This window comes from Zootermopsis nevadensis, unplaced genomic scaffold (genome assembly GCF_977971745.1).
Source record: "Zootermopsis nevadensis isolate Lab colony 2312 unplaced genomic scaffold, Znev_1.0 Znev_ptg000006l, whole genome shotgun sequence".
NCBI classification, from domain to species: Eukaryota; Metazoa; Arthropoda; class Insecta; order Blattodea; family Termopsidae; genus Zootermopsis; species Zootermopsis nevadensis.
In genome coordinates, this window is record NW_028259138.1 from 8,589,373 (window position 1) to 8,603,575 (window position 14,203).

Below are 14,203 nucleotides of genomic sequence, written 5' to 3' on the forward strand. Positions count from 1 at the left end.
ACACAACATATTACTCGTAGTTAACATTGTCGTTTTCAGGTTATGGGACCTTCATTCATTCCTGCGAAGTCAGATCCATGGGTGTCCAAAACTTAAAAGATTTTCCGTAATGCTGTTCACAAGGGAGAAACACGTTCCTAAATTAGTAAGGCAGATTGCTGGACCTGTGTGTCAATTAAATTCTGTATACGTTCTTCAGTATTTCTCAAGTGGTATCTACAGAAATTCTAAAGGCAATTCAATACTGGCGATGTGTTTGGAACAGTGGAATTGCTGTAACAGTTCTTTGAACGATGGTGAAAGCATTTACTTTTCGCGGCCTAAGGCTTTTGCCTTCCAGTAACACTGCTGTCAAAGGATTTAACTAAACTGAAGTAGATATTTCAATAACTCGAATCTTAAGTAGTTCCCTTCTTTGAGCTCCCAAAGCAGGTCTGACAGAAAAAGGCAAGGCTTTGAAAATCCATTCAGTGGTTCGGGGACTTCTCACTTCAAACTGATATTAGAATAAATTAAGATTTGAGACTTGAGACTTTCACGGCGAGTACAATCAATAAAATCTTCTCGGGCAATCAGCCGCGTCAACTGATTACCGTAGTTAACCGACGTTTCGGGAACCAACTCTGTCCCCCATCATCAGGATTCTGATGTGACTGCAGTCCGCCTTTTCAGCGCCGTTGCATCTCCGTTGTCGGCTTCGCCCAGTTGCCTTCCGCTGTCTCCGGTGTCGTCGTGTAATTCTCTTCTTTTTGTGGCAATCCAAATCCTACCTCAGGGTGGTCGTGTAGGAAGTAGTCAGATTTTCAGAGACAAAATCTGAATGAGACGAGGTAACATGGATATTGTCGTGGAATATACAGAAATGCTTTAATAATTATAGTGGCCTTTCTTGATGATGAGTTGGCAGGTGCTAGCTTGATGACGTCACTGCCACAAGGTTCACCGATGTGAACACGTCGTTACATGTAGGTGCTTTAAAAGTCATTCTAATTGTGAAATTGGTTTAGAATTCTTCTCATAGTTTATATTATAATTATTATTTAGTGTTCTGTCTGACGACAGGTCCATATGAACAGGGTCCTTCCATCCTTTTCTCGGACTGGGACTTGTTCATATACGTTCTTGGCAGATGATCCAGAAGTAGTTTGCCATTGCCTTCTTCTGTGTGTGAATGGAGTAATTGTTGGGATGCCACGGATAAACCGGGGAAGCCCCCGTGTTGCCTAGACCACGGCCTTGCCCAACACAAGTTATAAATTCGGGTACCGCCGGGAATCGAACCCGAGACCCCAGGATTACAAGGCCAGCGTTCTAACCGCTAGACCACCGTGGCTTTCATAGTTTATATTAAATTAATTCTGAAACACCGCTGTATCTGCAGACTTGAACAAAGAATATCAAGAGCTGTAGACGAACAAGTTCGCACTCTCCGAAGTTCAAAACTGACGCACACAATTGCACACGAGGTCTTCATGGTAACACAATTCAAAACTTCGAATTTGAAGGAACCTTCCCCCTGGCCAGTTCATTCGTCATTCGAATGACGTGGATTTGCAGCCGGAAGGCCACATTAAACGCGCTGGTTTGCTATGACGTCAAGACCTGATTTCCCGTAAAGGATGCGGGAAAATGCAAATCGGCAACGACAGTTGTTTTCTGAATGAAGCAAGTGTGAAGCAAGACATCTGCCAATATCTCGTCTCAAACATTCCTTAACTAAAATACAAAAATACGACTTTCCCATAAATTCTATTATAATTTCTGTTTAAAAAGGAGCTGGCCAAAATAAAACTCTATTTTGAGCTCATTCTTTTTGCATATAAACCGGTATACCAAATACCCAGTTAATGTTGACATCTAACCCAGAACTGGTAAGCACATACCACGTGACACATTCAGCAGAAAAATAAAATTAGTATCAAAAACGCGTAACACTGTCATGTTGAATTTAAAGTTCCGGAGGATTAAGACTATACATTTCAAAAGCAATTTGTTGTTTTTGCGATGTGTCATTAAATAAATTTTAAAAACGACGATTTGCCAGTTACCTCGCTTACATCGAAATAATCCACACACTAACCGCGTTATCTTCCACAATCCTAAAAAAATTAAAAACAGTTGCATTCTTTAAAAACCCAACACTATACAAAACTTCATTCTGTGTTCGATGGCCTAGTAATGCTCACGCCTCACGAATGTGACAATCTCATGTCTGTGTCACTCTCAAGTGCGTCTCGAGAAAACCAGGTAAGAGAGCGCATCCTGCACTAACTAAAGACCGGCAGAAGGATATCGTGAACATGGCAATGAACCTTCAAGGTATGATTAAACGCGGAGAAGTTCGTGACCAGCTAAGCAACTATAAGCATATCAAAGAGGCCCCCATCTCCATAAAGTCAGTAGATCCTTAATAACTGACTCACTGTTGATTTTGTTATCTTAAAAATGAAATACAAATAAGCACACAATAAGCTTATTTAAAATTAAGGTTTAAACATGCATTTAACTTTTGGGGGTCACTATCTATTAATTTACGTCACCAAAACTGCAAGTACACTGAGTATGTGTACTCCACACAACACAGATTAGTCTAAATTATATGATTTGGGGGGGGGGGGTGTATGACAAGCAATGGATTCGAATGCTGCATTATAGCATTATACTAGAGATTCCAGGTACTCATGACGGTACGTGTGGAGATGACAGCCTTCTGGTAAATTGCGCTGTGTAGCCTTGATGATGGGGCGAGTAAGCATCTCTGAAACGTGGGTCAACTTCTACAAGGCTACACGACGCAATATCCCAGGAAACTGTCATCTTCAGATTTACAAACCACTCAGCCTCAACTTTCGGTACAACACTGAAAATGGAAGCAACAGGATGGGATGAAGACCGAACGACATGCAAATGTATACTCCACTTTGACAATAAAGAAGAAGTTGTAAACATGACTTAAAAGGAGCTCAACACAATACGGCACTGTTGTACTCACCGCCCTCCGTCTCGTGCCAGACAATACCCTCAAGGGTAACACTGGTTCCCGGTTCACAGGGCCCCAGACAATCAGGCTCCGTGATGGTTCCAACACTCGTCCCCACGCACACGTCCAACATGTCCTGTAACAATTGAAAACCCTCATTCAACCCTTTGAAGTCGAGGCTAGTCCAAAGTATGGATGGGTGTAATCCGTGCCGGGATATAACAGTTTCCACATGCGTACTTCGTAGGTGTCGCCATCTGTATTGCGCGCACATAAGTAAAACCCAATTACAACAGCACGAGCTACGCTACGATTTAGAAATGCCTGTCCGTGAGTGCACACAAAACCATTTTAAAGATGACCGTCTTCTGTCTTGTTGCGCCGTGTAGTCTGGTAGAAGTTCACTGATGGGCTTGACCTGGTGATGGAGGCAGCAGGAACCTCTGAAACGTCGGTAAACTTCTACCAGAGTACACGGCGCAACAACCCAGAAGACAGCCATCTTCAGACTTACCGCTGTGAAAACCTCAACTCCTACAAAATCATTTTACTAAAACACACATGAACGGGAGACACGGAGACAAATCTACGAACCTTCTTCAACACCTGGACAAAGTCAACAGACAGGGACGTGTGGTGACCCAACTCTTTGACTCCTGCTACTTACATTCTTGGTAAGAAAATAAACCAGCTAGAATCTACTGAATATAAAGTCTGCAGTTTCAACACAAATCCATGCACATACGTTTTAAAACATTGCTTTCTCTACTAATTTATTTATTGGAAATTGATTATTCACAGAACACCGCTCATTCAAAACACCTAGACTTCGTATTTACAAACTCATCAGTAAAGTAGCGTACACCAAGACTACTTTGTAGCTGTATAGTCCACGACTGTAATCTTGAGTCTTACAAGGAATGCAGTAAGTCCGTACCCCACTTCCTCTCCCCGCTAGTCTCAAGATTACAGTCGTGGACTGTAAGTACCACACGATTCAAGTGTACCCTTTAAATCAGTGGAATTCAACCTGGGGTACGCGAAGACATCTTAGGGGGTACGTAAAATTTAAAAAAAATGTATTATTTTATGATAAACATTGAATAATCAGTAATGTAATTAATTTAATTTATTTTATATGTAGATTATATACTATGTATAACTTTAATTATACACCAACAACTTTGGGGGTACAAAGTTGAAGAGAAATTATACCTGGGGGTACGAGAACAAAAAAGGTTGAATACCACTGCTTTTAATAATAAACAATAATACCAACATAACACGTTGTGCGCGTTTCCTCAGTGATACCGTAATAGACACATACGCGTGGGGGCATGGGGTCGAATCCCAGCTAAGTCACGTTTATATGCTACCTCCATGTTCTCATTTAACATTACACCAACGATTAACATGTCAAAGTTTCCTATTTTCCAAAAATCTAAAAACATAATTACGTAATTGTGCTGCTATTGTAAGTGACACCGAGTCCAAGTTAAATTCTTTGCAGCAAAGTTTTACAAAATATAAGCCATCTGCCACAAATTTGGTCACATACCCTGACACCGTTACTACCACTTTGTGTTCATGAGGACAACGCATTTCCATTTATGTTTACCCAAATAAGCTAGTTTTGAACTGGTTTAGGGCTCCTTGCTTTTTAGACAAGCTTAGCAGTTGCTTAATTGGTTTTGTAGTTACCTACGCAGCTGTGCTACGTTCATTTTCTCCCACCCCATCTTTTTCCTTTTCTCGTCGCCTTTCATTGTATTGTCTGGTGCTCCACACAATATTCTATTCTATGCATTAAGATTTCATGCTATATCATCTATGATGACGATATAAAAATATTTCGTCACATTACCTAAACTCTGTGCAAAATCGGTGTACTGCAAATCATACGAAGCTTAATGTTGGCAAAAGTAGGTTGTTTCCTTTTTCCAGAAAAACTAATACGCTGTCTTTTTATTATATCCTCCATAAATATTGGTATTCTATTTATTTAAAATCTTAGCGTCTTTAACACTAAACTTTACTTCCATCAGCACAAACATTGTCCATTCTCTTATGCTATAAAGTTGATAAGCGCAATACAAACTATAATTTACCTTCTCTAAACATCCTTATGAAGTTGCTGTTTGGAACTCTCTTGCCAACATCGACTCCAAAAAACTTGGAAGTAATGAGAAGAAGTTTGCTACCTTATGCCTCATTATTATTATAATGCGTACAATTACAACTGTTTTTGGATAACAGAGACGGCGATATTCTCATGTATAATTCATAGCTAACATTTATAACGAGTGGATTGCCTGCCCTTCGCTTCTGGAAACAGTATCGAAAGTTTTTTTTTAAAACTTGAGATCATTTCAAAACTTTCCATTCTTCGATTTCATGCAGCAAATGTCCTTCCGTTAACTATGCCTTGGCTGCCAGTCACATTTTAAAAGACCCAATGTTAACACGTTCAACAACAATTTGTTAACATAAATCATTTGTTCAAATCGAATTACGTGAACAGGTTTCAAACTGAGAAGTTAGCTAACAAAAAGCTGACACCAACTGAAAAAACATCAAGAATGTCTCATTCAGACTACAGACAACAAATCTAAATGGAGTGGATACAAATTTGCATTGTTAATTTCGCCACTAAGCCCCGAGAGCTAAATACGCGAGACAATTGTATCCATTCCGGTAACAAGATGTTTATACGCAGAATTATTCTACCTGGTTAAAACGCCTTCGTGATTGCAAAATAATTCTCGATTAAAAGACAGGACGTAGGAGGTGGAGTACTATTGTACGAAACATGGGCAATTCACAACTGACTAGTCACTGAAGTTTCCACACGGTCACTGCAAGGTTTTGTTGGCAATAACACGAGAAAAAATGAGTTCAAATGCATTCTTTACACTTCTGTACACAACAATGACATTGATGTTCATTTATTATACATACAAATCTACTGTTACAAGGCTGGTCACGCTACAAAAGTCCTTATATTTCGTTATAACACGACAAACAGCCATGAATAATGTCTGAAATAAACGTTCCAGACTATAACGAGTTCAACATAGTTATTTATGGTACTATTATTTAAACGACGAACAGTTCTGAAAATGGTGGGTAAAAGGTATTGACAAAAGTGAACAGATTACACCGCAGTGTAATGACGTTTCTGGGGGCCTGCGCCCCTCTACACGGTTATATCTAACCCCCTCATACCCCCTCATTACAACTAACGCGACCCAACAACTACTTCGAAGTGGAAAGGCGATTAATTACTATTAATAGATACATGATGTAATTACATGAAGACATGACAAACACATTTGAGGATTAGTATGCAAATGATAGACGTTAAATGATAAAACCCAGCTGTAAAATTAATATATATAGTTACATTTGGGCTGCCTGAAGGCAGAAGGGGGCCAGAGCACGGCAAAGCCCCCCCCCCCCCCAAAAAAATTGTGCATATTCCTTCCTGAGAAGCTGACTATAGTTCCAACACATCCAAGGAAATTACCCGCTTGGAAACCACTATCGTATTCACTATCTTGAACCACACAAATTCAGGCATCACGTTCACCCAGTTTCTCTTTAATATTATCCTCACATCTATACCCATGTCTCGAAAGTCGTCTAATCACTTCAGGGTTTCCAGCTACAGTCAACCGACGACAGACAAAATTAAAACGTACTCTTAATGGACTGCCATAGCCACGGTGGTCTAGCGGTTAGAACGCTGGCCTTGTAATCCTCGGGTCTCGGGTTCGTATCCCGGCGGTGCCCGAATTTATAATTTGTGTTGGGCAAGGCCGTCGTCTAGGCAACACGGCGTTTTCCTCCGGGGGCTTCCCCGGTTTCTCTGTGGCATCCCAACAATTACTCCATTCACACACAGAAGAAGGCAATGGCAAACCACTTCTGGATCATCTGCCAAGAACGTATATGAACAGGTCCCAGTCCGAGAAAAGGATGGAAGGATTCTGTTCATATGGACCTGTCGTCAGACAGAACACTAATAATAATAATAATAATAATGGACTGCCGTGTCCGTCCGAATATTCCACCTTCGAAACTAACGTAGTTATATTAAATTCGTAATATTAAGAAAAGAATAGTTTCTGGCTCAATACAGTCTGATAACCTTTGCAGCTGTATCTTTGTTTATACGAGGCATCTGTGGTGCAATCAGCTTTGCAATAATGTGTTTGCGTCTGAAGGAATTATACCGGTACGTCCAAAGAATGCCAAAGAAGAGTTTGGGAGGCATCTCTCGTGCAATATCAGAGAAAACGGCTGAAAGGTCAGTGGATGGGAGTCGGAAGACGTCAATAACAAGCCGGAATTCCTAAATCCAACATCTCGGATACTCGAACCCAGGACAGTTTTCGTTTTTGTAACTTTTGCTGCAGTAATCTCCTCTCCGAAAAAGTTGTTTCTCGGTGCAGTTCCTCTGGCGTGCTTAATTATCGATCTACAGAAACTACCTTCACCGAGACTCAAACCCAGAACAAATTTTCTGGGTCACGACCTTTGCCCTGAAATCTCCTGGTTGAATCAAACAGATTTTGTCTTGGCGCCGATCTTCTGCCACGCTTACCTTTCGAGATACAGAAACCACCGTCACCGAGACTCGAACACATGACACTTCCGAAGTTTCTACCTTTCCTAAGTCTCTTCCCGCTTTTAAGGCATCGGCATGCGAAAAATGGTGCAAATCGGTGGGTCCGTTCTCGGGCTATAAATATACATAACAGACCCACAAAATATCACGAAGATGCACAGTTTAGTTCTGTTCAGTTTGGTTCTGTTCACATGGCGTTGTGTTAGGTTAGGTTAGGTTAGGTTAGACTAGGTTGGGTTAGATTAGATTGGGTTAGGTTAGGTTGAAAGTTGTGTTGCGTTGCGTGAAGTTACGTCACGTCACGTCACGTTAGGTTTTCATAAGTGACCAAACATCACTGGGTACTGAGTCATGCTCGCTTATCATCACGATTAATGGAAATTCAACGGAACACCTCAAAACCACTACAGCGTAATCAGTTTTTCGCAGACTCTAATCCGTGTCGATTTAAAATCAAAATATGCCGACGTTTCAATTCTACCTGTGATTTTTTGCCAAGAGGGAGAACGCAGCACTAAAATAGAGAAAATTACATCATTGAGAAGCCTCAAAAGTTGTACTGTTCGCCTAACATGATAGTTAAACCAAGATATTCTGATGAGAGGGGGTAAGAAATAAGAAATGCGTACGAAATTTTTATTGTAAACCCTCAAATAAGCATATCACTTCGAAAAACCAGATCACAAATGACACGATTATACAGCATTTGTTGGCTGTGTAAAATTACGTCTCAACTACTAAGGATTTCATAGAAATAGGTGAAGATATAAGTTGTATTGAACACTGCCATTTGTTAACCAACTAAATACTATCAAGAGACATTGCATAATTATTAAGTTTAATAAGTGGTCTCTAACTAAACATACATTCTTAATTTACGCATCATAAAATTCCGCGAAATCTCTTAAAATCTGGTTTAAAATGACTATTTATTCTCTGCCTTCCGTCATTTTAAACCACTGGCCAGAAACGTACAATCAGAGGTTGCATGGAAAATCCATGTGTTGTTCCAGATCCAAATCAATTAGCGTCACAACGGGGAAAAGAAATTTTGGACTCTTTCGTTAATTAGTTGCACAGAAGACAAGAGCTACATAATATAATGATAACTTGACCTTTCACTTTATCTGCACTTGAGATACCAAGTTCCATTAAGAAATTAACAGTCCTCAACAGCGGACTAACTGGACACACTGTAGCAATACTGCTGCTATATATAGTTCCGAAAGAAAACATAAACCTAATTTTAGAAAAGTTCGCTGCTAACTATACGCGGCAACTGGCCTCATAAATAGAACCGTTATAGCTTATGACAGTCCTTCGGGCTCGTATTTCTTCGTTGTGTTCCTCCTACAGTTTGAAACATCAACACACACGTCCACAGATGCAGCCATAGACTGAAAGTCTACAGAACACGCCTACAAAAATCAACGAACGCACAAAAAACATCCGCCAAGTCTGACGGTTCAAAAAACTGTGACGCCAACTACAGCTAGAAGTTCGTTGAACATGTCGATGATAGATTTATTTATTTACACTGTATTTAACGACGCTTTTTTCATCAGCTCAAGACTATATAGCGTCGAATGGTAATATGATCTTGAATAACGAACTGTAAACGATGTGACGATGGTATTCTGAGCTGTAATGCGGTGTGGTTGGTAGTTTAAGTACCAACATTTCGAAGGAAAATAATGCCCCCATCTTCGTCCCTCAATATGGAAGAAGTACGTTCCTCCAAAACGATAATACTTCCAAGTCCACATGACGTTAAGCCCATGTATTTCGCCTACATAAAATAACGTGGGCCTATACAGTATCGAATGTGAGAGATAAGTGTTAAAACATTAGCGAGGAATTTCAGCAGTGTCAGAACATTTAGAAAGACTGAAGACAACCGTGAAAAACTTAAAGAAAGACGGTCTCTCGGCCTAACATCGCCCGAATGCGTAATCAATCCACCGTGAAGTTAAATGTAAACGAGAAAACACTGTCCAAAACGTTAGTTAGGGAAGAAACCATGCGGTGTCCTAGAGCTTACTCGGATGCCCGCAGGATGCGCGCCTGTCAAGAAATGGATAAAAACTGTTCAAAAGCAACTCACAGCTTTCAAATCTGTAACGGGGAGCGAGCTGACAAAAAGGAAAAAAAGATTGCAGATGGAGAAGATTCCTACCAGATAGCGTGAATGCACTGAATAAGGTCTAACGAACAGCTCACAAGGGACGAAACTGAGGTTGTTGGGTTGTGCCGGGAGGGGGGGGGGGGGGGGGGGGGAAGTGCTAGAACGCCTCGTCGTAAGAGAGCCAACATATTACGAATAGCTACACGGTGCTTCCATCTACTAAGGATTGTTTGGAACGATATAGCGCTGGAAAGTGGGTATGAGACTTGAGTACGTCAGGTTCATTACACTGAACTGACAAAAGATAGTCCAAGTAGTGGGCTCTTCTGAACTGCAGTATTCTATAAAAGGCAGGGAATATCTTGGCTAGCTCAGCGACAATTTGCTTCTAAAAAAAATACTCTGCTTCATGGTAGTGACGGTCGGTTGGTCCCCGCGTGAATGTGAAAAGGATGTGCAACACAAGGGCTCGTTTGCAAACGAGGCTCTGCAGACCAAGTCATGGCGGTACGACCATAGGCTACGAGTGTCGTGTTAAGGAAATGCGCCTACCTACTTCAAAAAGTCGAGTTATGCCACTGTCGAAAAACAGGTTAGGTTAGATGGAAATATAGTTCATACGTTTAAAAATTTTATCTGTTGTTTGATGCTCTGACAAATGCATACCGCGTAGCTGTGCCACATTTAACGCATTAAGCAACCACAACCACATGTTAAAAATATATTACATGGCACATGTATTAATAAATTGTACTGTTAGTAAGTGCATACATTTTCAGTTCTCCTTTCTGATCCACCTCCGACTTCGACGCAAATAAACACGAGGAGCTTAGTCTCAGCTTCCCCATGGTGAGGGGTTCTTACATGAAAGCAACTTCGTCTGTTTACCTTCTTGTATATTACAGCTCAAACTGAACTTTGATGCTCTGAAGGGAATCTTTGCAAAGCAGTGCCGCAGGTGGTAACACTGGCGATAACCATGCTATTAGCAGTAGTAAAAACATCATCGCACTGTTACTACATATCTCAAACCATGGTTAATTATCGACGGTTCGTGAAAGTGATTTAGTCCTTTAATGCACGAAGGGCATACAAATATTTAAAAATTTAGTTCCTACCCCACAGAAAACAAAAAGCTCTCCAAAAAAACATCAATTTGTTATAGCTGTTTACGGAAATAATCGTTGTTTATCCCGAGAATCATATAAAAAACATAACTATACTCTCTGGGCAAAATGCAGGTGTAATTGCAGTTAAAGAAGGTTATACGTATTGTTGGTATCACTGGGATTTTGAACAGTTCAAGACACGCTCGTGATAAGAACAATTCCACGTGATGGTTTGCAGTTAAATTCATTACCAAGCGTTTGTACAGCGAAAAGGGCATTACGGATGGACTACGTACTGCAAACAGCAAGGTCTAAAAACGAGTAGTTGCAACTTAAACCTTTACACAACTTAGAATTGCTTATCTTTCCTGCAACCTGACCACTACACTAAGTCAGCGTTTTCAAAAGCACGATCCATCGCAGCGGTTATGAAAACGACACAAGCATGCATAACGACGCACAACAAAGCAAAGACACTTTTCACAGAATTATGGCTTCATATTTCTTCTATTATTTCTTCAAGTTTTACCCTTTCCGATTCAAAATTAATTGTGAAATAATGAATTCTTACATATTTTGTCGAAATCTTTGGACAGCGGTCAGTCAACATTTAAGCATTCCTTACATTGGTACACCACGCCACGGTGGTCTAGCGGTTAGAACGCTGGCCTTGTAATCCTGGGGGTCTCGGGTTCGATTCCCGGCGGTGCCCGAATTTATAACTTGTGTTGGGCAAGGCCGTGGTCTAGGCAACACGGGGTTTTCCTCCGGGGGCTTCCCGGTTTCTCCGTGGCATCCCAACAATTACTCCATTCACACACAGAAGAAGGCAATGGCAAACCACTTCTGGATCATCTGCCAAGAACGTATATGAACAGGTCCCAGTCCGAGAAAAGGATGGAAGGATCCTGTTCATATGGACCTGTCGTCAGACAGAACACTAAATAAAAAAAAATACATTGGTACAGAACCCGTAGGTAAATACAACTATCCTATTGGTTCATCTTACAAAGAATAACAATTATAGTTTCGAGTCGTTTACGTTCCAGTCTTGTTTACAACTCACGTCTGAAAAACTAAATTTCTAATCCAAAGCCCTTTAATGTACTGTACAACACCACAGAATACAAGACTCTGTCAGCTTACAAAAGAGTTAAAGTTGTGCTATGACTTCAGCAACTCGTCTCTTGACGATGACAAACGAATCTAGTAAAGTCAAGTTATGAGCGTGAAACGTCAATCTAAATGTATTTAATAGACTAATGAATTGCATAAAACATCTGGCAACGGTTCAGTATATTCATGTCAGCCGACGCGTCGCGTCAGCTGCGGTCCGACGCTGTCAGCTACACACGAGCCATGTCTGTAGATCATATGAATGCGTTCCGATATTATAAACCAACGAGGGTTTGAAATGTATGAATGTTCAGTACACATTTCCATAATCCAGATACCAAATACAAACCTTCGTCCAACGCGGGGGATATGTTTCTCGAAAGCGGCCAGCTCGGTGAATTCGCGTTAAACGAACTTAAAATTGCATGGGCTTAATAGGGATACGGGAACGATGCCAATGAAAGGCGAAGTAAATAAACAAAAATAATCAGAATTATACTGTAACGATACTTATTTTAAAAAACCTGTGATATAATAAAGCATCATCGGAAAGTTAAGCATTAAAACAAAATATCAACCGAAAGTCAGGCTTTAAAATAAAATATCAACGGAATGTTTGGCCAAACTGCTACAACGCTTATACCACATCGCAACTTAACCTGTAAAATTAATTTTATCATTTAGTGTCATAACCTTGCAACTTTTCTTTGCTTCATTATAACTTTTTACATTCAAGTTTCGATTCCATAATGCTGTCCATGGACAATATCATAACAAATAGACACAAGTTAACACGGTAACAGCGTTAAGCGAATCTGAGACCGCGGGCTACATCTTGTTTGTGAGGACAACGAATAATATATCGTGGCGTGGCAGTTGGTCTGAATATTTACAATCATACTTACGCTGGATAAAACAAACGAAGCTGGTAAAATACAAACAATCAAAACCACGTTTAACTTTTTAAACACCGCACATAATCGAAAATTTCAGCATTCGACAAACAATTGTTCACATTTATTTTTGCCAAGTATAATCGAAACAGCGTTGGAGGTTGGTTTACTAAATTATGGTTGCCTGGATACATTGTTCCATAACTCGCCTTCGGCAATCATGAGGTTGATGCAGAAGTAAACATAAACAATATTTCATGAGTAGCCAAACTTATTCAAATTGGTAAAGGTCCTTGTAGGCTTTGCACTTCCGTTTCGTAGAACCTTTGATGGGTCTGTCAATTTCTATGGGTAGACTCGTGATCAAAATTATCTTGAATATTTTTCCATGCCTTGCTCTTTAATCTCGCTTTGCAAAACGAGCGTGATTGAATCTGTACTACGTACGAGATCTGCTAAGTCCTCATCTGCCAGCCAGCTATTGCGGTACTATTTACATGTGTGCAATCCCCTTTTAATTGCTCTGATACGGATTCTGTCACAGACAAAACCTTGAACAGAGAGTGAAGGCCGCCATGTGGTGAACATACCAATGAAGTAACAGTAATACACTAGATTGTTCTGAGTCGTTCGAGCAATGGTGTTTGTTGTGCTGTTTCATCACGGAAATAAAACTGCAATTACACAGATTGCATATTAAACTCGAGAGCCTCACTATTTGCAGAAAGCATCATATTCAATGAGTCGACATATTCCGATTCACGGAACAATAAAACAGCGCACAAATGAAGAGTCGACATATTCCGATTCACGGAACAATAAAACAGCGCACAAATGAAGAGTCGACATATTCCGATTCACGGAACAATAAAACAGCGCACAAATGAAGAGTCGACATATTCCGATTCACGGAATAATAAAACAGCGCAAAAATGAAGAGTCGACATATTCCGATTCACGGAACAATAAAACAGCGCACAAATGAAGAGTCGACATATTCCGATTCACGGAACAATAAAACAGCGCACAAATGAAGAGTCGACATATTCCGATTCACAGAACAATAAAACAGCGCAAAAATGAAGAGTCGACATATTCCGATTCACGGAACAATAAAACAGCGCACAAATGAAGAGTCGACATATTCCGATTCACGGAACAATAAAACAGCGCACAAATGAAGAGTCGACATATTCCGATTCACGGAATAATAAAACAGCGCAAAAATGAAGAGTCGACATATTCCGATTCACGGAACAATAAAACAGCGCACAAATGAAGAGTCGACATATTCCGATTCACGGAACAATAAAACAGCGCACAAATGAAGAGTCGACATATTCCGATTCA

At 40.4% G+C, this 14,203-nt stretch overlaps 1 protein-coding gene across 10 annotated transcripts in view; it reads right to left on the reverse strand.

The window, feature by feature from the left end:
* sbb (scribbler) overlaps window positions 1-14,203 on the reverse strand; it is a 146,960-nt gene that overhangs the window by 20,666 nt on the left and 112,091 nt on the right. For all 10 annotated transcript variants that reach the window (XM_087343506.1, XM_087343508.1, XM_087343504.1 and 7 more), the window contains one exon: window positions 2,993-3,116. In XM_087343506.1, the coding sequence (XP_087199632.1) occupies window positions 2,993-3,116 (124 nt within the window). The remainder of the gene's footprint in view (window positions 1-2,992; window positions 3,117-14,203) is intronic.